Source organism: Narcine bancroftii, chromosome 7 (assembly GCF_036971445.1).
Source record: "Narcine bancroftii isolate sNarBan1 chromosome 7, sNarBan1.hap1, whole genome shotgun sequence".
Classification (NCBI taxonomy): Eukaryota; Metazoa; Chordata; class Chondrichthyes; order Torpediniformes; family Narcinidae; genus Narcine; species Narcine bancroftii.
In genome coordinates, this window is record NC_091475.1 from 209,689,434 (window position 1) to 209,711,834 (window position 22,401).

The window sequence follows — 22,401 nt, forward strand, 5'->3', positions numbered from 1 at the left end:
GAAAGGTAAATGTTTACCGCTCAGGAAGGTTTTTGTAGGGTTTGCAGTGAGAGATATTTGTTGCTCCAGGATTTCCACAACTGAGGTACCACCACTAGTCACCTCAGGGTCTCGCTGATGAAACTTGCCCCATCAGGATCTTCAAGGTGGTAACCTCTTTCTTTGAGCTACCACAGAGTTCCATTCCTTCCTCTATTTCAAGAGAAACATCAGACAGATAGCACTTCTAGCCATCTACTGCTCTGGAACTTGCTTTCATCAGTTTCAAACATTCTCCCTGGATTGCACTTTTCAGTTACTTGTCAGTGTCCCACACACTGACTGACTTAACTCAACTCTCTCTCATTTCCAACAGCCACTCCAAAGAGAGCATATGACTCATGTCTTGCAAAATCTCCATCTTCTCCAGCAAATAGGAGTTCTTCCTTCTGCTCCCATCTGTTGTTAGATAAACAAAATCCAGGAGTGACCTTTCTATGAGCACTTTGCAGAAAGGGTACTGATAGGCAGCATGACTCCAGCAAGACAATGGTCAAGCATTTTATGACGGCAGTTCAATTAACATCTACTTGTGAAAGGTGCTTCCATTCTCCAGAGATCCTGCAATGTGAATTCTTCAGTCTTTCAAATGAGATCTGTTTTAAAAGGTGTGTATGTATGTGACCTACTCTAAATCTTATAAATTCTCCCCAAATATCAATATTGTTACAATTCCCATTCACATCCCACCTTAAGCAATCCCTGACTATTCACAGAGCACCAATAGCATAGGGACTACTTAAAGGTGGATGTGAGTGGAAAGAAATAGGTTGTGCACCACTGATCTAAACCATCCCTTCCTCACACCAATAACTCTCTATTTTTCTTGCATCCATGTGTTTGTCAAAGAGTCTTTGATTGCCCCCTATTGCACCAACCTCCAGCACCACCCCTGGGCAATGGATTCCAGGGACCCACGACTCTCTTACCCCAGATGTCTCTCCTAAACTTTCCTTCACTCACCTTGTATAAATGTCCTCTGGTGTTTGCTATTGTTGCCCCGGGAACAGGTGCTGGCTGTTCACCCTATCTAAGCCCCTCATGATCTTGTAGACCTCTATTGAATCACCTCTCATCCCTCTTCGTTCCAAAGAGAAAAGCCCCAGCTCTGTTAAACTTGTCTCATAAGACACGTTCAACATCCCTGGTAAATCACCTCTGCGCCCTCCATAGCTTCCACATCCTTCCTGCAAAGAGGCACCCGGAACTGAATGCAGTACTCCCAAGAGGGCTCTAGCCAAAGTTTTATAGAGCTGCAACATTACCTCATGGCTCTTGAACTCAGTCCCCTGACTGATGAAGGCTACCATCTCATACATGACCTTAACCGCTCAACTTGCGAGGAAACCGTGACTGATATATGGACCTGGACCTCAAGACCTTATTTCTTGTGTTGCAGGTTTGGTGCCATCTGATAAGGAGAGTGCAAAATATTTATTGCGGAGGAAAGAGGGTGGCAATGTCGCGGTCATAGCCATTGGAGGAGCGCCAGAGGCTTTAGATGCCAGGCCAGGGGCATTTACACTGCAGCTGAAGAATAGGAAGGGCTTTATCAAACTTGCTTTGCAGTGTGGGTAAGGAATCCAAAACACCGCTGCTGCTTGGCATCGTAATGTTTGTCCGTGATTGGCAATCGTCAACTGGCTATGAGTCATGAGGTGGTGGCTTTATGGTGCATGGTTACCCAGAATGGGTGGATGGTCTAACACAGGGGTTCTCCACCTTTATTTTCCACTCACATCCCACTTTCAGTAATCCCTCTGCCAATGGCGCTCTGTGATTAGTAAGGGATTGCTTAAGGTGGGATGTGGGTGGGAAGGGAAGGTTGAGAACCACTGCTCTAGACCCAATTGTTTTTGAAGTATTTTGCTGGAGAAAAATGGTCAACGGCTGATTTCCTTTGGAGTTCTGAAACGGTGCACATAACGAGTCCATGAGGGATGATTCACACAGTGATTTTCAACCTTTTTCTTCCCACTCACATCCCACCTTAAGCAATCCCTTACTAATCACAGAGCACCGATAGCATAGGGATTACTTAAAGTGGAATGTGAGTGGAAAGAAAAAGGTTGAGAACCTTATCTTCTGCCTGGGCTGTCTAGAAATTGCAGGTGCTGTAATACTGGAGCAGCACACAATGTAGAACGGTGGTGTAGTGGTGAGGGCAATGCTCTTACAGAGCCAGCGATCGGGACTGGGGTTTGAATCTTGCACTGTCGGTAAGGAGTTTGTACATTCTCTAGATGTTTGCGTGGGCTTTCCCCGAGGACTCCGGTTTCCTCCCACCGTTTGAAATGTACTGGGTTGTCAGTTAAGTGGGTGTAAATGGGGCAGCCTTAAAGTCCCCAATGATTTCACCTCCACAACTGCCTGTGGAACAAATTCCACAGATTCACCACCCTCTGGCTGAAGAGATTCCTCCGCATCTCTGATCGAAGTGGGCGCCCTTCAATTCCTCAACCCTCTTGTCCTAGACTCTCCCACCTTGGGAACCAACTTTTCTTCATCTACTTCTTTAAACATTTCATATCTTTGAATTAGATTCCCCTCACATCTCCCACCATTCTCCTAAATTCCAACAAGTGCAGGCCAAGAGCCATCAAACGGTCCTCACATGATAACCCTTTCATTCCCAGACTCATCCTTCTGAACCTCCACCGAACCTTCTCCAAAGTCAGCACATCCTTTCTTAAACGATGAGCCCAAACCTTACTCACAATCCTCCAAGTGAGGTCTCACCATTTCCTTATGAAGCCTCAACATCACATCCCTGCTCTTACAGAATCACAGAACATTACAGCACAGAACTGGGATCCTTCAGCCCTTCTGGTCTGTGCCGAACCATTTTCCTGCCTAATCCCACTGACCTGCACCCAGACCATACCCCTCCAAAACTCTCCCATCCATATACCTGCCCAAATTCCTCTTAAAATGTTAAAATTGAGCTCACATTCACCACTTCAGCTGGCAGCTCGCTCCACCCCCCCACCCATCTCCATAATCTATTTCTCTTGAAATGAACGCCAGCATCGCATTTGCCTTCTTCACCACCGACTCAACCTGCAGGGTTACCTTCAGGCCGTCCTGCACGAGGACTCCCAGGTCCCTTGGCATCAGGGGATTTTCAATTTTCTCCCCATTTAGGGAAGAGATTGCCCATTTATTTATTTTTCTTGCTGAGGAGTGAAAGGTTACTGGTGATAGGTGGGCTATGGAGAGGAGTTTGCAATGAGTTCAGCCATTACATTGAATGGGAGAGTGGGGTTGAGATGTTATGGCTATTATACGTTAAATGTTCCAACGATCCCCTTTTGCCCAAACAAGGAACAATCCCCAGTATCGAGAATGATCAGTGACCTTTGAAGATGTGCCTGGTTGCCACATTAAGTGGAACTCTGACCATAAACTGAATGAATCGTGGAATGAGAATTTTCAAAGAGCAAGGAATTTCTCCTGGAAACTATTTTTTTAAATTTTTATGATACAGCCCTTCTGGTCCATGAAACTAATGCTGTCCAATTAGCCTACCGATCCCCGCACATTATTGAAGGGCGGGAGGAAACCAGACCACCCGGGAGTGGGGGGGGGGGGGGGGGGGAACCCACACAGATACGGGGCGAATATACAAACTGCTTACAAATGTCGCTGGATTCCGACCTGAGTTGCTGGCGTTGGAACAGCATTGGGCTACCCATTATACTAACGGTGCCACCATATTCTATGTCCAACCCTCGCTCAGTGTCATTATGGAAAGGTGACCATCTTGTGATTGCTTCAGAGATCGAGCCACATATTAATGCAGTACCTTCCCCCAACCCCAACCCCCCCCCCCCACCCCGACCCCCATGGTGGTTGTTTTGACCTCTGGAGTTTGTTTTGTGTTCTCGTTAGTGTTCACAGACTTGCTGGGGAAATCAAATTGCCTTGTACATCACGAAAACAGGCACTTTGGCCCATCTCTTCCATGCTGACCCATATTGGAGCTAGTCACAGTTAACTGCATTTGGCTTAATCCTTTTCTATCCTTGTACCATTCTAGAGGTCTTTTGAACACGGTGGTTGTACCTACCACTCAATCCATATACTGTATTAACTGCTGTAAAAGTCGAATTTAGTAGACCATTTTTTAAAAAACATTAAATTTATGGGGTCAACTATTACATAGATACTACTTTTGACTGCAGTAAGATCTGTGTCATCGGAGTCATTGGGAGCTCTGCTGGGTGGGCGGCCAGGACTGACCAGTGAGAAACTAGGGCAACTTTTACACGCAACGTTTGGAAAATACCAGATTTTGAGGCCAGAAATAAGGGGGTCAACCTTTACACGGTATTGAGTTTTACATGGCCCCTGCATAACTTTGCCGATAACCTTTGAAATGATAACCTTTAACAAGTATGGGAGAGCGACTGCGAGGGATGGCAGCTACAGTAAATGGAATCTCTTTACAACAGAGCTCCTCTTGTCCCTGTGTTCTCATTTGGAGAGAATGAAGTGTTTAATCAAGTGAACAACCCAAAGGGGTCATTCCTCAGGCGTCTCCAGGACCGACTGCAGATGTGGATGGGGATTTCACTACCCCTTTTCCACGCCCGAGGTGTCTTCCAGTATAGCTTTGGACTTCTCCCCTACCGGAAGCCCATTCACACTGTGGGTAAGTAGCCTAAAGCCTGTCCGAAACAATTTTCCAGATGAAGTCTTATCCTGAAGAGGGTTTCTAACAAGGAGAAGACTCGTTGGAGTTTAGATTGTTGAGCAGGGGTAGTTTTAAATTTAGACCTACAGCACTGTGTCAGGCCTTTCAGCCCACAAGCCCATGCCACCCAATTGACCTTAATTAACCTACAACTCTGTATGTTTTGAATGGTGGGACGAAACCAGAGCACCTGGAGGATACTCACTCAGACATGGGGAGAACATACGATCTCCTTACAGAGAGCATGCGATTTGAATCCCGGTCACTGGTGCTGTGCCAGTGTTACGCTAACTGTACTGCCTTAGGACCGATAGAAAACGACGCTAGGGAAATTGTAATGGGTTATATAGAGATGGCAGAGGAACTAAATCAATATTTTACACTTGTCTTCACCATGGAAGACATTAGTAATATCATGGACAGTCAGAGGCTTCAGGGAGCAGAGTTAGATTCAGTTAGGGTTACTAGAGAAATTGTGGTAGGCAAACTAAACAGATTAAAGATTGATAAATCTCCCGGTGCATCTGTGGGTTTTGAAAGAGGTGTCTTTGGAGATTGTAGATCCATTGGCGATGATCTTCCAGAAATCGATAGACTCTGGAGAGATTCCAGAGGATTGGAAGATCGCAAACGTGGTTCCGCTGTTTAAGAAAGGTGGGATGGAGAAAAAAGGAAACTCTAGGCCGATTAGTCTGATGTTGGTGGTTGGGAAGATATTAGAGTCGATCCTCAAGGATGAGGTGATGAAATACCTAGAGATGCACGACAGGATAGGTCCAAGTCAGCATGGTTTTTTAAAGCATAGATCCTGCCTGACCAACCTATTACAGTTTTTTGAAGAAATCTCAAGTAGGATAGACAAAGGGGAGGCTGTGGATGTTATCTATTTAGATTTTCAAAAGGCTTTTGATAAGGTGCCGCATATTAGGCTGCAAAATAAGATGAGGGCCCATGGAATTACAGGGAAGTTATAAAAATGGATAGAAAAGTGGCTGATAGGCAGGAAGCAAAGGGTTGAAATTAAGGGTTCCCATTCTGGATGGCTGCCTGTAGCTAGTGGTGTTCTGCAGGGTTCGATATTGGGGCCGCTGCTGTTAGCAATTTATATTAATGATTTGTATTGTGGTTTTGTGGCCATATTTGCGGATGACCCCAAGATAGGTGGCGGAGTAGGAAATGTAGTAGAAACTGTAAAGTTGTAGAAGGATAGAGACAGATTAGGAGACTGGGCAAAATTATGGCAGATGAGATTTAACATAGAGAAATGTACAGTTGTACATTTTGGCAGTGGAAATAAACAGGCAGAATACTGTTAGGATGGGGTGAAAATTCAGATCTCAGATGTGCAAAGGGAGCTGGGTGTTCTCATGCAGGGAAACCTAAAATTTAATGACCAGATGAAATTGGTAGTGAGGTAAGCGAATGCTATGTTGGCCTTCATTTCAAGAGGAATAGAGTATAAGTGTTAAGGGGTGTTGATGAGGCTCTATGGAGCACTGGTGAGACCTCATTTGGAGAATGTGCAGTTTTGGACTCCCTATTTTAGAAAGGATGTGATATTGTTGGAGAGGGTGCAGAGGAGATTTACTAGGATGATTCCCGGAATGCAAGGGCTAATGTACGAGGAGCATTTGGCAGCTCTTGGGCTGTATTCATTGGAGTGTAGGAGAATGAGAGGAGATCTCATAGAGGCTTTTCGTATTTTGAAAGGTTTAGATAGGGTGGATGCGGGTAAGATGTTTCCCTTGGTGGGTGAATCGAGGACAAGGGGTCATAGCCTGGAAATTAGAGGTTATCCATATAAAACAGAGATTAGGAAGAACTTCTTTAGCCAGAGGGTCGTGGATTTGTGGAACTCACTGCTGCAATACAGCAGTGGAAGCCAGATCACTGGGAGTATTTAAACAAGAAATAGACAAGTATCTCATTTGTAAGGGCATCAAGGGATATGGGGCAAAGGCTGGAAATTGTAACTAGTGTAGAGTAGATTAGTGTAGATTTATGGAGCAGACTCAATGGGCCTAGTGGCCTGGTTCTTGTCCTTTGTCTTGTGATCTTGTGAAATAGATACGATAAAATTAACGAGGAGAGATGGGAACTGAGAGACATAAGATTCTGGGAAGTTGTTTTAAGACCGAGATGAGGAGGAACTGTTTGTAACAGAGAAGAGTGAACCCTGTAGATTTCTCTGCACTCTAAAAGTAGAAGAAACTGCCTCGTTGAATATATTTGAGACAGGGAGATAGATTTTTGAAGAATATGTAAATGAAGGGTTATGGGGAGCAGGCAGGTAGATGGAAATGAGCCCACGGGCAGAGTGTTACTGAATGGCGGAGCAGGTTCGACGGGCCAGATGGCAGAATCCTGCTCCTAGCTCTTTCTTCATTTTCTAGAAAGGTCCACGACGTTACATTGAAAATTGAGACCATTTTCCCCCAGTCTGGAGTTCTCAGTGGGTTTGTCTGGGGATTAAGAGGTGCAGGTCGTGGAGTGGGAGATGGAGGTGGACTGGACCTTGCAATCCAATGAAAAATGGAATCTTGTGCCACACCTGCACCAAGACCTTTCTCTCTGTACACATCGGGATTTAACCCCAGGGTACAGTGGGACATCACCCCAGGGTACAGTGGGACATTATAATAGGATGACTGGGGTGTTTCCCTGAGGTACACTGGGAATTACCTTAGGATGCTCTGGGACATTACTGGCAGGAACAGGGGACCAGGTTTCAGGCATTTATTTACATTAAAGATGTAAAATGGGATCATTCATGGAAATAGATTGTCTCCGCGGTCCAAGATCCTGCAATAAAACATCTGTGACAGGTATGTCCAAAGGCTGATGTGATTGGCTGGGTCAGTCCAGTGAGTCCATCAAAATTACAGCACAACTTGGAGAGAATGGATTGATGAGAGGTGTGTGTGTGTGTGTGTGTGTGTGTGTGTGTGTGTGTGTGTGTGTGTGTGTGTGTGTGTGTGTGTGTGTGTGTGTGTGACGGTATGTCCGCATTTGTATCTGTGTCTGTGGGTGTGTCTGTATGGGTGTGTTTGTGGGTGTGTGTCTGTGTGTGTATGTGTCAGAGAGAGAGAGAGGGAGGGGGACAATGGGAGGAGGAGGGGAGGGGTTGATAGAGGAAGGAGGAGGAGACGGGGGGGGGGAGAGAGAAGGTAAGAGTAAGATGTGTGAGGGATAGAGAGAGAGGGAGGGAGTGGGAGAAACTGATAGAGAGAAGGGGAGTGAGAGAGAGAGGGGTTGAACAATTGAAAGGCAGATGCAGAGATGAAAAAGAGGAGGGGAGAGAGGGAAAGAAGTGGAGATAAAGACAGAAATAAAGATGAGGAAAAAAGGTGGAGATAAAGACATGAGGTAGGGCAGGGAGAGAAAGAGCGAACGAGAGAGAGAAAAAAGATCAGGCCCAATAAAAGATGTTCCAAGTGACTAACTGCTCACCCGTGGGCTGGGGTGAAGGTAAAGGCCACGGAGGTGACCAGAGGGCACATTTTTATTTACATAGGATCTGATCAGAATACACCATGGAAATATGTTCGACAGCTGCATGCTAAAGGGGATTGGACAAGCCCTTGAGTGTAAAAGGGAGAAATACAACTGATTGGAAATAAAACACCAAGGTCTGAAAATACCATGGTTGAAGTAAAAACAGGTCAGACAGCGTAATCTATATAGCAAAGCTAAAGAAACTTAACCGACATTTCACCCTTCATCAAATTCAACGGACTGGTAGCTTCCCCAGAGATTCGGTAACGTACCTGGCATGAATGGTCTGACTTTCAGTGATGTATTTGGTAAAGCCTTTGGTCTGGAGTGAAGGCAGGATTCAGTGACATCTGCATGTTTTCTTCCTTCCAGTTGGCAGACCAATAGAGGTGGACAGAAGGGACAATCCAACCCTAGAGGAAATTAACGAACTGCACCAGAAATACATCGAGGGCCTCTCCCACCTCTTTGAGGAACACAAAGCAAAATACAAGGTGCCAGAAGACAGACATTTAACTTTCACTTGAGCCCCCTTTTTTTCTCTTTCTGTCGCTCACTCTTTCTTGCTTCCTTGTTCTTGCACAAACTCTCACGTACTCCCTGCCCCTCCCTCCTGCTTTCTCCCACTCTCACCCTCTACCCTGTCTTTCTCTTAACCATTCCAACTTTCTCATTTACCCTCTCCTGCTCTCTTCCCCCTCCCTCTCCCTCTCTCATTCACTCCCTATCTGCCCCTCCCTCTTGCTTTCGCCAGTTTTTTCACTCTCACACCCTCTATCCCTTTTCCCCATTTTAAGGATCTCACTTTCTCTTTTCCTCTTCCCCCTCTGCCCTTTCCTTCCCCACTTGCTATCTCTCTCTCTGTCTCTCTTGCTCTCTTTCTCTCACCCTCTCTCTCTCTCTATCTCTCTCACTCTGTATCTCTGTTACCATCACTCCAAATCAGTTCTGGATTAAACTCATTGGACAGTTGATATTAATATCAATCAAAAGGGCAAACAATTTTTGGAAAGTATTTGCTCAGCTGCAATAAGTAAGATTTTCAGTGCTTATGTGCATTGTACAATGTGTATGACAATAAACTCATTATGATTGTCCAGGTTATAAAATGATGGATAAATAAATATTCACGGAGAATGGGGGGGGGGGTGAGATCTCAGTGAAACATTTTTGAATGTTGAAAGGTTTTGTCAGAGTAGATGTAGAATGGTTGTTTCCCACGGTGGGGGAGTATTGGAGAAGAGGGCACAACTTTGGGGTTGAAGGGTGTCCACTTAGAATACAGATGTGGAGGAATTTCCCCAGCCGGAGGGTGATGAATCTGTGGTGTTTGTTGCCACAGGTGACTGTGGAGCCCAGGTTATTGGGTGTATTTAAGCCAGAGATTGATTAGCCAAGTTTACAGGGAGAAGGCCGGGCAATGGGGCTGAATGGGAGAATGGATCAGTTCGAGATTTAATGGTGGGGTAGACTTGATGGGCTGAATAGACTACTCCTGCTCCTGTGTCTTGTGGTTGCAGCTAGAGCAAGAAAAATCAAGAAAGTGGCACAACTTCCACCTTCACACAGGCAATTAAGGGCAGACAATTAGAACTGCCCTAGCCCACAGTGGCACGGCTCTGAGCGAATGTGCCACATGAAAAATTATGTTTAAACAAAGACTATCCTCACTGACCGTTCAAATCTGTTTCTTTGAAAAATGGCAAAATACTTTGTGGTCACTCGATTTTGGAATTAATGGATGAGTTATTTTCAACATTCTTGATATTTTTTGCAAGCATTATTGACCGAATTATTCCAACACCACGAGGCGAAGAAGAAACGTATCAACAAGTAAGTTCTTGGCTGATGTGTACGAACAGAGAATGCATTATTTATCAAGGAGTTAGGGGAGAGGCTGATCGAGGGACAACTCAGTGGTTTAGATGAAAACCCATAATTCATGATTCACAAGATTCAAGATTCAATTTATTGTCATAGTAAGAAAACAGTGACATTAATTTTTGTCTGCAGTAAGGCAAACCGTTTCACAATTGGCAGGAATTGCCTGAAACGCCGCTTACAGTCAGAGAAAGAGAAGCAAAAGAGAGCCCCCACCCACCCCCCCCACCAAGTCGCTGTGTCCGTGAATTTTCCTCCAGCGCTCCTATGGCCACATAGAGTCCAGTCCAAACCACTGGTGATCCGATCTCCAGATCTGAGCCTCCTATCCCGGATCCGGTACCTGGTACCCCTCCAGCCAGTTTCAATTTCAAGCCAGTCTCCAGCAGTCTGCAGCCCAGCGCGAGTTTCCTGGCTGCAGCCTGCAGCCTCCTCGCCTCGAGTCGCCAGTAGCCCCGCCATGTGCGCTGGCCCCTCACTGGTCGTCTCCTCTACATCTCCCTCGGGGTGGGGGGTGATCTTCCTATCTTCTGGTTCCCTACTCCAGTCCTACGCTTCATTGGAGTCTGCAGCTCCTCAGAGCTACTGCCGATTAATAGGCACCGCCATCTTGGGCACAGACCCCACAGTTGTGTGATTTCCACTAAAACCACGATCAGCTCCCTCAAGGCCCAAGCGCAGTCGACAGCAGTCAACTGGGTGGCTGGACCCTGTGAGAGCACTGCATCTCCACTCCCTCACACCCTGAGGGTCCGCATCAGCGGCAGCACTGCTGCTACAGCGACCCTGGCAGCGCCGCCATCTCTATCCGCGGCTGATGACACTAAAGTGTTTGGTACTGGATAAAGAGAAGACGGTTGCAGCAGGATCTTAATTGGTTGAGCGGATAAGCAGAGGATTGGTCAATGGAATTTCATGCAGAGAAATGTGAGGTGTTGAATATTGGGAGGCCTAACGTGGTGGGACCCACACAGCGAATGGTGGGAACTCGGGGTTATCGATCAGAGGGATCTGGGGGAGTGTTGTAGAGCAGAGGGATCTCGGGGAGTGCTGTAGAGCAGAGGGATCTGGGTGAGTGCTGTAGATCAGAGGGATCTGGGAGTGTTGTAGAGCAGAGGGATCTCCCAAGGGTTGCAGCTCATAGGGCATCAAGAAGACACTTCCCATTCCAGGTTTGAATGATCCTGGTACTTTGCGAACTTGGCTTCTTGGATGAACTGACTAAGGGCTGGACAGAGTCTGGGTGAACTGGTATGGTAAGTGGTGAGGCAGGTACAGGTACAGCACTGACCAGGTAACTCCATGCACAGACCAAGGTTAAAAAAAACTGGACTTTTAAGTATTACCTTAGTGGTCTAGATCCGGAAGGGATCGGCAATAGATCGAGAAGGGATCGGGAATATGGGAAATAAAGGAAGTACCTGTACGGGACTGAATGGGAGATCAAGGAATGTCTCCGGGGAGATACCTCCTGAAAGTTCCTTATGGAGGATGATAAGGAATTGAACTTTTAACTTGCGTATGAAGAACAAGGATAAGACTAAAATGATTGAATATTGTTGTTTTATGTGGACAAAGGAAAGTATTAGGCCACCATTAGTCTTCTGGCCAAAGTACAGGACAAGTGAATATTGACTATGCCAGGCATTAAATATTTATGTGAATCAAAAGAGACCATTTTCACAAGAAGACTCTAACTATGCTTTGTGTTGGAAAGGGAGTCTAGGAAACCCATTCGTTCCTTTAAAGGTAGAGAAAGAAGAGACGACCCCAATTTGGGAACATCTTGAGGCTTTACCACCCCTGTACATGCTCCCCCAGTCGCTCCACCACCACCGATTCCACATGAACAGGAAGAAGGGCAAAATGAAGTAGCAGGACCGTTGTCAGCTCAGGGACGACATCACCAGAGGGAAGGGGAAATGGAGGAAGTGACAGGGGGATGCTTTTGATGGTGTAGTAGGCCTCTGGTGCCGCAAGATCAGTCTCGCAAAGGGAAGTGGATGTTACAAATCTACCCTTTAAAGAGAAAGGAGTAGGTAAGTCCCAAGGAAACACAGAGTCACTTGAGAGACTGTACACGCTGAGGGAAGTGCCCACGGGACAGGGACAAATAGGCTATGTCAATACTAACAAGTGGGGAGGTGAGAAATTTTAAGAGGGAGATGAAATGCCTCGTTGAGGACCCTATTGGGTTAATGGAGCAAGTGGACTATTTCTTGTTTACCTGGGCTGAACTAATGACTATAATGGGGATCTTGTTCATGGGGGAAGAAAGGGGAATGATAAAGAGAGCTGCTATCAGAGAATGGGAAAGATGAAACCCTGTTGGGGAAGCAAATCCAGTACTGGCAGAACTAAAGTTCCCCGGCACAGACCCTAATTGGGACAATAACACTGAACCCACATGAGAGACCTCAGGGTACTAATTATCATGGGAATAAAGGAAGCTGTACCTAACTCCTAAAATTTTGTTAAGGCCTTTGAGACCCACCAAGGAAAGGATGAGACCCCATCAGCCTTCCTACAAAGGCTGAGAGACCTGGGGAGAAAGTATTCAGGCATGGATCCTGAGGATCCTGTTGTCCAAGGTTTACTTAAAGTTCAGTTCGTAACGAAGGCTTGGCCAGAAACTGGAGGGATGGAGGGAGAAGCCACTGGAAGAACTGCTGAGGGAAGCACAGAAAGTGGAAAGGGAGGATGAGAAGCAGGAACAGAAAACAAAAATGATGGTAGCAACAGTCGAGGAGGAGGTGAAGGAGCAAATAGAAGAGAAGGAAGGACAGAATAAGGGAAAACGGAGGAGGCAACAGGGAAGGGGAAGAGGAGGAGGAAGAGTCAGGGAGCCGAGACCAAATGGACAAAGCCGACAGTGGGGAGGCCAGCAGGCAGGATGTTCCTATAGTGGGAAAGTGGGACGTTTCAAAAGGGAATGTCCCGAATTAAAGAGGGAGAGAGATGCTATCCTTCTGATGACTTCTGGGAAAGATTAGTGGGGTCAGGGGTTTCTTCCTCCCGGGACTCACTGGGACCCAACAAAGAGGATGCCATTTTCCTGCGCTAGATCGTCATTAAACTTTATACCAGAGGGAGTTAGGTTCACTAGTCAACAAAGGTATCAGAGGTAAAAGGGGAAGGGTTTTCTGTACCTATTATGATCAGAATGAATCAAGAGGAAGTGATAGGGCAATTATTATACATTCCCGATATTGGAAGAGACCTAATAACACAATTAGAGTTAGAAATGGGGTACGTGAGAGTCAGATTCCTGTGATTATGGCCCTCTTAACTACTGAGGAAGAGCAGCAAATTGATCCAATTGTTTGGGCGCACGATGAAGCCGGGAAAATTGAACGTTGCCCCCTCTGGTAGTTCAACTCTAAAAGAAAGGAGAGTCAGTGCGGGTGAGGCAGGATCCCATTCGCTAGAACCAATAATAGACGGGTTAGTGAGGGACCAGGTCCTAGAACCTTGCATGTCCCCCTTTAATACCCCTATCCTGCCTGTCAGGAAGCCAGATGGAACTTATCGACTGGTGCAGGACTTATGAGCTCTGAATCAGATTGTTAAAGTTCGACACCCAGTGGTGCCGAATCCTTATACCCTCCTGAGTAAAATTCCACACGATCATAGATGGTTCAGTGTGGTGGACTTAAAGGATGTCTTCTGGGCTTGTCCTTTAGTCCCAAAGAGTCAGGACATGCCTTTGAGTGGGAAGGCCCACTCACCGCCTGGAAGCAACAATTCCAGTAGACAATCCTTCCTCAGGGATTTACAGAATCCCCAAATCTATTCGGCCAGGTACTGGAGCAAGTGCTTGGGGAATTCAAAACACCTCCAGGGACATCCCTTATACAGTATGTGGATGATCTTTTAGTCTCTGGAAGAAAAAAGGGTGTGGTGATGCAAGCTACCAATGAGTTATTGAACTTCTTGGGGCAACAAGGACTGAGGGTATCTCGGAGCAAATTTCAGAATGTAGAAAAGGAGGTAAAATATTTGGGACACAGTAAGTGAAGGAAAAAGGAAAATTAGTCCTGAAAGCATTAAGGGGATATCGGAACTGACACTCCTGAAGATAAAGAGGGAACGAAGAAAGTTCCTGGGACTGGTGGGTTATTGTCGACGTGCACAGAAGATGAAATACTTAAACCTCAAGTTGATGGAAGGGGAGCCTAATGTATTGAAATGGACAGAGGAGGAGAAGCCCATCTTGAAGGATTTGAAACAAAGTCTAGTCTGTGCCCCGGTGCTAGCACGCCTGTCATTAGGCAAACCATTCTATCTGTTCGCTACTGTAGATGGAGGAGCAGCTCTAGGAGTACTGACCCAAAGTGGGGAAGGAAGAGGCAAACTGTGGCATTCCTCTCTAAATTATTGGACCCTGTCTCTCAGGGATGGCCAGAGTGAGTCCAGGCAGTGGCGGCAACAGCATTACTTGTAGAAGAGAGCAGAAAGCTAACCTTTGGAGAGGTGCTAGTGGTGAGTTACCTCATACCAAGTAAGAACCATTCTCACCCAAAAGAATGGTGCTGACCACCAATATCTGTCTGAACCCCGCCACATTCTTGTGGAGAGGGGAGCATGAGGGACAAGACTTGAAACATAATTGTCTGGACATTAGAGTACCAGACAAAGGTGAGGGGTGACCTCAGAGACCACAAAAGGAAACAGTTATTTACCGACGGGTCATCCCGGGAAATCCAAGGAAAAAGGCACAATGGTGTGCAGTAATAGACAGCAATGAGAGCAAAGTGATTGAGGCTGACCGGTTACCAAAAACCTGGTCGGCCCAGACTTGTGAGTTGTACGCTCTGAATTGTGCATTTAAACAACAGGCTGGTAAAGACGGGACTATCTACGCTGACTCTAAATATGCCTTTGGGGTAGTACATACTTTTGGAAAAATCTGGCAAGAGCGAGGGCTACTAAACAGTAGAGGGAAGGAGCTAGTACATGAGGAACTAGCCAGGCAGGTACTAATGAGCCTACTGCTGCCCAGGGAGATAGCTGTAGTACATATAAAAAGTCATCAGAAAGGCAAATCGCCTGAAGTTAGAGGCAACCGAATGGCAGATGAGATGGCAAAGGACCCTGCCCTAAGTCCTGAAATCTCTAAGATATATATATTGGTTCCCACTGTGGGTCATGAACAAGCTAAACCATTATTTACTAAAGAGGGAGAGGAGGAATTCCGTGGAATGGGGGCAGTAAACACTGAAAAAGGGAAGCAGATTCTCCCGGATGGAAGAGAGTTAGTAAATAAATCCATCATGAGAAACGTCCTGACTACCCTGTGTGATAGTACAGATCTATCACCAATGTATATAGTGTATATAGTTACAGTATCTAGACTGTGCTTACAGCGATTGGCTGAGAGCTAAGCCACGCCTACTGTCTGGGCCTTAAAGGGTTGTGTCCCTAGCCAGGTCGGATCATTCCGGACTGGTCGGCCACCTGTGAAGAGCTCCTGTCTTTTGCTAATAAAAGCCTTGGTTTGGATCAACAAGTCTTTGATTCTTTCGACGAGCTCTACACCCTGCTCCACGGGAGTCACTGGGGAGGACAAGTGACGTGCGATAGAGTGTTGAGGAAATATGGATGCAAGGGAGTATACACGATGGCAAAACAGATAGTGCAGGGTGTCTAACCTGTCAAAATGTTAACAAAAAGATACTAAGGGAATCCCAGAGGGGAGGAAGGGAACCTGGCATAAGGCCCTTCCAGACTATACAAGTAGACTTTACAGAACTATCTCAGGTAGGCAGGCAAAAGAACCTTTTAGTACTAGTAGATCAACTGACAGGATGGGTAGAGGCATTCCCGATGGGCTTGGCCATCAGGGGGAGTATCAAAGGTTATTTTTAGAGCACATTATACCACGCTATGAGCTGGTGGAAAACATAGACTCCGTCCAAGGAAGTCACTTCACCTCTAAGATACTTCAAGAAATAATGCAAAAGTTAGAAATAACGTGGGAGTTTTAATACCCCATGGCATCCCCCTTCCTCAGGATGGGTAGAACGAAGGAAGCAGACATTGAAGAGACAATTGTCCAAATTGGTGCTAGAAACAAAATGACCCTGGAATAAATGCCTAGAGCATGACTGCAAATCTGAAGGGCTCCTCGAAGGGATGTCGGACTGACCCCCTATGAGATGCTGTTCAGACTGCCACTTTTGGGAAGAGAAGGCGAATTGCCTACTGTAGAATTCACTGACCAATTTCTAAAGAAATTGTCTTGGTGTTCGCTTCTTCTTTATCTGTTCTTAGGAAAAAGGGTCTGTTGGCCCAGACACCTCCGCTTGAATTTGCAGTCCACCAAATACAACCAGGTGATTGGGTTCTGGTTAAGACGTGGAAGGACCCCAAGCTTCAGCCAAGGTGGGAGGGTCCATTTCTAACCCTCCTGACCACTGAGATGGCGATAGGAACTGCCAAAAAATGGTGGACACATCACACCAGAGTGAAAGGACTGGTGTGAGCTGCCAATGTGGCACATACATCCCACCAGAGACCCGCTTAAGGCCCAGCTGAAAAGACATTGATGATCATTAGACCAGGACTTTGAATATTTTGTGAAACATAGTTAAATACCGATGTACAATCTTCCTCCTTCAGTACAAAGAAACACGAGATGGTGGTGGATGCAGTGCAGACCTTCCAGTGACTCTTGGGCGCAATGGGCTAAGACCTGGAACGCACCTTCATGTACCTGGATGACATCCTGGGGTGGTGAGCAGAAACCTACAGGTGCATATGGTGCACCTTTACAACCTCTACACCTGACTGAGCAAGTTCAGTCTGACAACCAACCCAGCCAAATGCCATTTCAGATTGGATACCATCAACTTCCTGGGGGGGGGGGGGGAGTCATGTGGTGGTCCACTGCGGCGGCAAGTGCAAGCAAAGGCCAACAGCCCACAGAGTAACTCTGGCCCCAACAAATGAACAAGTGGGTGAACAAAATGGCGCTGGCATTGTTGCACAGCCAACACATAACAGTGCTCAGGGAAGAAGGGCATTTTTATGCAGGAAAGTACCCATGCACGGGAAACACGCTTTTGTTATGCATGTTGTGACGTCAGCCAAGGGGGGGCCACGGCAACTATAAAAGTCAAGCCTGGGCCCTAATAAAACTCAGAGCTTAACCTGACTACAGTATGTGTGTGTGTGTCTTCTTTCGAGTACCACATAGCTACAAAAGCATCATTTTAGGGTTCTTCTTCCCTTCTAAACCATTGATTATTATTTGTTTTGAGGAGATGCTTCGCTTGAACATAGCTTCCATTTCCTTTTAAGGGAGTCTTGAGTTTGCAGAGATGGATTGGAACTTCTTTTCACAGGTTGAGAAAAAACAATTTTCTCACAGAAGTGCAAAATTTGAAGCGTTTCCTAACTAAAAAATAAAATCTGCCAGAGCAACGCAGACAAAATCCAGTTCAGAGGAATATGCTACTTTTAAATAATCGGGTGCATTTATTGAATTTGACATTTCATTTGGAGCTTAATTGTCATGTGGAAAGTAGTACATTTTTTAAGAAAGGCATGAAATCTGATTCTGATCAGATACTACTTCATACATCTTGTATCTGGTCTAGAATTTCAAGATTTTCTGTGGGTCACTAAGAGACAATATTTGTATGGTGGCAGACTGAGCAGTTTAAGAAGCTCAGCTACCACGTTGAGGGTTGTCAACAACTGTTTTATTTGAATTTGGTGTGTGCCCCATTAAGGGAAGCGTTGGTTCAGTCGCCACATGCGTGATGATGTCACAGACGCTGCCTGGGGCGCGCACCACGCGGGAGATTTGACTGGGGAAGGAACCTCCGATGACGCTATCTTCCCAGGGCTGCTCTGCCACAAGGCATTACAAGCAGAGCTGTTTCATCCTGAGTGAGTGCGCCACCACACAACCCCCCCCCAGAACAAGTTACGCATCCCGCCGCTTGGGCGGGCGGCCCCGTCGCTTAGGCCTGGTGGTCTGCACCAGCTGGGATAAATCTAGATGGGTCGCCTTCAGGTGGTCCACCATAAAAAGTTCCTCCCTCCCCCCAACGTCCAGGGTGAAAGTTCCGCCGGACTGGTGCAAGACTTTGTACGGCCCCTCGTACGGTTGCTGTAGCGGTGTGCCCTGTGGTATCCTCCGCACGAAAATGAACTAGGCTGAGTTGAGTTTTTTGGGGAGATGAACCGGCCGGGTGCTGTGGTGTGCCGGGGATGGGGGAGCCAGGGAGGCCAGTCTCCAACGTAGATCCGCCAGTAGGTTTTTGTTGGTGGCCACGGTTTTGGGGTCTGGGTTGAAAAACTCACCTGGCAGGGAAAGTGGTGCGCCATAGACCATCTCTGCTGCTGAAGCCTGCTGGTCCTCCTTGGGTGCCGTCCTAATTCCGAGGAGGACCCAGGGTAGCTTGTCCGCCCAGTCTGGTCTGGAGACCCTGGCCATAAGCAATGCCTTCAGGTGCCTGTGGAATATATCCACTAACCCGTTGGACTGTGGGTGGTATGCTGTGGTGTAGTGGAGCTTGACCCCCCAGGAGCTTCGCCATCTCAGTCTGCAGGGCAGACGTGAACTGCACCTCTCTGTCGCTAGTGATGTGTGCCGGGACTCCAAATCGGGTGATCCATTGACTGATCAGACTCCTGGCGCACATCTCTGCGGAGGCCTCCTTAATCGGGACAGCCTCCGGCCACCTTGTGGCGTGGTCCACCACCATGAGGAGGTAACGAGCCTCTCTGGACACCTGCAGGGGTCCAACAACATCAATGTGGATGTGTTGAAATCTGCGAACTGCCAGATCGAAGTTCTGGATGGGGGCTTGTGTGTGTCGCTGGACCTTGGAGGTCTGGCACCTGGTACAGTTCCTGGCCAGCTCTGCCACCTCCTTCTTCAGTCCATGCCACACAAACTGTTCCGACACCATCCGCATGTTTGTCTTTACCGCTGGGTGAGCAAGATCGTGAATCAGACTGAAAACCTTCACCCTCCAGTGCAGTGGGACAACTGGGCGTGGCGTGCCTGTTGAGACATCACAGAGCAGCGTGTCCGGGCTGTTGGGTACCTGGACGTCCTTGAGTTCGAGGCCCGAGATGGCAGTCCACAAGGCCTGCGTCTCCACATCGTTCCTCTGTGCCTGAGCCAATTGCGTGTAATCCAGGCCGGGCGAGAGTATTGATGGCTGGACAGGAGAGCACATCCGCCACTACATTGTCCTTCCCACCCTGTGTTGGATGTCGGTCGTGAACTCAGACACGTACGAGAGGTAGTGCTGTTGTCTAGTGGACCATGGATCCTCAGCCATCGCCTGTGCCTGAGTGAGGGACTTGTGATCTGTGAAGCCTGTGAGCGGCCTGCCCTCGAGGAAGTAGTGGAAATGGCGGATGGCCAAGTACAGCGCCAGAAGCTCCCGATCGAAGGCGCTGTATTTGAGCTCCGGCGGGTGCAGTGGCTTGCTGATAAAGACCAGTGGGCGCCATTGTCCATAAAGCCACTGTTCCAGAACCACCCCCCACTGCCATAGTTGAGGTGTCCACAGAGAGCGCTGTGTGTGCCTCCGGCCTTGGGTGCACCAGCAGCGTGGCGCTGGTTAGAGCCTTCTTTTTTCGCGATGAAAACCCTATCCGCTTTCTCTGATCACAATAAAGTCTTTTCTTTGGTGGCCATAAGCGCGAACAATGGGTGCATGGTGTGAGCGGCTCCGGGGTTGAAACGATGGTAAAAGTTCACTATCCCTACGAACTCTTGGAGGCCTTTCAGGGTGGAGGGGTTTGGGAAATCGTTGAACACCCACCACCTTCTCCAGCGCCAGCGCGGCCCCAACAGCTGAAAGGGTGTGCCCCAGGAACTGGACAGACTCCTTGTCGAAATGCCATTTGGCCACATTGACCGTGAGGCTGAAGTCTGCCAGCCGGGCGAAGAGTGTTCTTTGTGGTTGTGACTAGCAATGAGTATATCATCCAGGTAAATGAACACAAAAGTCCAAGTCTTTCCCAACCACGTCCATGAGGCGTTGGAACATTTGGGCTGTGTCCTTTAGACTAAAGGGAATATGCAGGAACTCGAAGAGGCTGAATGGGATGATAATGGCCGTCATACCCACATCGTCTGGATGCACTGGGATCTGATGGTATCCCCGCACGAGGTCCACTTTGGAGAAGACCCGTGCACCGTGGAGGTTGGTGGAGAAGTCCTGTATGTGGGGCACCAGGTACCTGTCGGGAATGGTTGCATCGTTCAACCGATGGTAGTCCCCGCATGTTCTCCAGCCCCCAGATTATCTCAGGACCATATGGAGCGGCGATACCCAGGCACTGTCCGATTGCCGGACGATTCCCAGCTCCTGGAGCCTAGAGAACTCCTCCTTTGCCTGCTGGAGCTTCTCAGGCGGCAGCCATCTGGGTCTAGTGTGCAGCGGGAGGCCCTGTGTGGCTATGTGGTGGAAGATGCCATGCTGGGACTGGGCAGTGTTAAACCGTGGCTCTAAGATGGCAGGGAAATCGTGGAAGTTCTCGATGAACTCGTCCCTGGTGGCTGCTATGACGGGGATTTTGGGCCTGCAGGCTTCTGCTGTGTCCAGTTGGGTGGTGGAACATTTGGGCATTGATCAGCCTTTCACCCTTCATGTCAACCAGTAGACCTTGAGCTCTGAGGAAGTCGTCCCCTAACAGTGCGGTGCCCACGGAGGCTAGGACGAGCCTCCAGTGGAATTTCTCCTTCCCAATCTGGATCTGTGTCCTGCGAGTGACATAGGTCCTGATGGTGGAGCCGTTGACCACACATAGGGTTGGCCCACAAGATTGGGTGTGTGTCTTGAATGTTGTGGGAGGAAGGACGCTGAGCTCAGCCCCTGTGACCACCAGGAATTGGTGGTCAGTGGATCTGTCCATTACATGAAGGAGGCTGTTTGTGTGGCCAGCTGTCGCAACCATCAATGGCGGCTGGCCTGGTCATTTCCATGAAACCTGCAGGGCTGACGGCATTCACTGGCTTGCGCTCCACAGCGCTGGTGGTAGAAATACCAGGCCGACTTACCCACCTCTGGCTTGGTCTTGGGAGTGGCTTGTGGTCAGCTGGCCTCTGGTCGTGTCATCTGGTTGAGGGTGCCTCATTCTCCCTCTTTGTGCGCCAGCGGGCATCCGCACAGGTTGCTGCTCTCCTCAGGTTCGAGAAGTCTTCATCTGTGAGGAGTAGTTGGATGTCCTCCGGCATCTGTTCCAGGAATATCTGGCAGAAGAGAAAACAAGGCTTGTGGCCTTCCGCTAGGGCCAGCATTTCGTCCATCAGCACCGACGAACTACGGTCCCCGAGCCCGTCTAGGTGAAGGAGCGTGGAATCCTGTTGCTAGGGGGTTAGCCTGAAAGTTCCAAGCAGCAGGTCTTTGAGGGCAGTGTACTTGCCCGTAGCTGGGGAATGGTGGATGATGTCATCCACCCTCGCTGCCATATCTTGGCCCAGAGCACTCATGACATGATAGAACATCGTGGCATCCGTGGAAATGTTACGGAGTTGAAATTGTGCTTCTGTCTGCCCTAACCATGATCTCAGTTGGTGAGTCCAAAAGGGAGCTTGATGGAGACAGTGTTAACCTCTGCCGAATCCATGGTGTTTCAGTCCAGAAAATCATCTGGGCTCCTCAGGGTCACCACTGTGGCAGTGTGAGCAGTGGAAGAAGCACAGCCACCACGCTGAAGGTCGTTAATGACTCTTTTATTTGAATTTGGCACATGCCCCTTTAAGGGCAGCGTTGGTTCAGTCACCATGTGCGTGTTGACATCTCAGACACCGCCTGGGGCGCGTGCCACGTGGGAGATTTGACTGGGGAAGAAACCCTCAGTGGTGCCAACTTCCCAAGGCTGCCCTGCCATGTGGCGTTACACGCGGGGCCGGTTCGCCCTGAGTGAGTGTGCCGCCACAGTATTTTATTATTTCACAGTAGCTTTGGGTAAAACTACAGCTGAATAGCTACAGAATTAAGACATCAAACTGCATCCAAAACTAATTTCTTGGATAATGCCACAGGGCATTTTTGGACAATATTGCTCAACTTCAGATTTACTAATATTACAAGGATTTTTGACAATGAATGGAAATGATGATTCCCGAAGGACCCCCAGTGCCTCCAGCAATCAAAGCAAGTGGGAAAAAATTAGAACCTGTACATATGGAAATACCTTGGATTGAACGTGATATTGTGGACCGGCTGAATTGCCATGTCATACAGAAAAAAACTACAGCAACATTGGGGTCGACCACCTCATATTCAAATTTTGTCAGAATTGGTGATTCCACC

General features: G+C 47.8%; 2 protein-coding genes across 2 annotated transcripts in view; one reads left to right on the forward strand and one right to left on the reverse strand.

Annotated features, from left to right (window-relative positions):
- map6a (microtubule-associated protein 6a) overlaps nucleotides 1-8,657 on the reverse strand; it is a 110,904-nt gene extending 102,247 nt beyond the window's left edge. The window contains exon 1 of the mRNA XM_069892150.1: nucleotides 8,503-8,657. The gene's annotated coding sequence lies outside the window, so the exon portion shown is untranslated. The remainder of the gene's footprint in view (nucleotides 1-8,502) is intronic.
- mogat2 (monoacylglycerol O-acyltransferase 2) overlaps nucleotides 1-9,325 on the forward strand; it is a 44,444-nt gene extending 35,119 nt beyond the window's left edge. Inside the window, exons 4-6 of the mRNA XM_069892151.1 lie at nucleotides 1,439-1,613; nucleotides 4,494-4,693; nucleotides 8,603-9,325. Of these exons, the coding sequence (XP_069748252.1) occupies nucleotides 1,439-1,613; nucleotides 4,494-4,693; nucleotides 8,603-8,757 (530 nt within the window). The 3' untranslated portion in view covers nucleotides 8,758-9,325. The remainder of the gene's footprint in view (nucleotides 1-1,438; nucleotides 1,614-4,493; nucleotides 4,694-8,602) is intronic.
- Nucleotides 9,326-22,401: the final 13,076 nt, after the last annotated feature.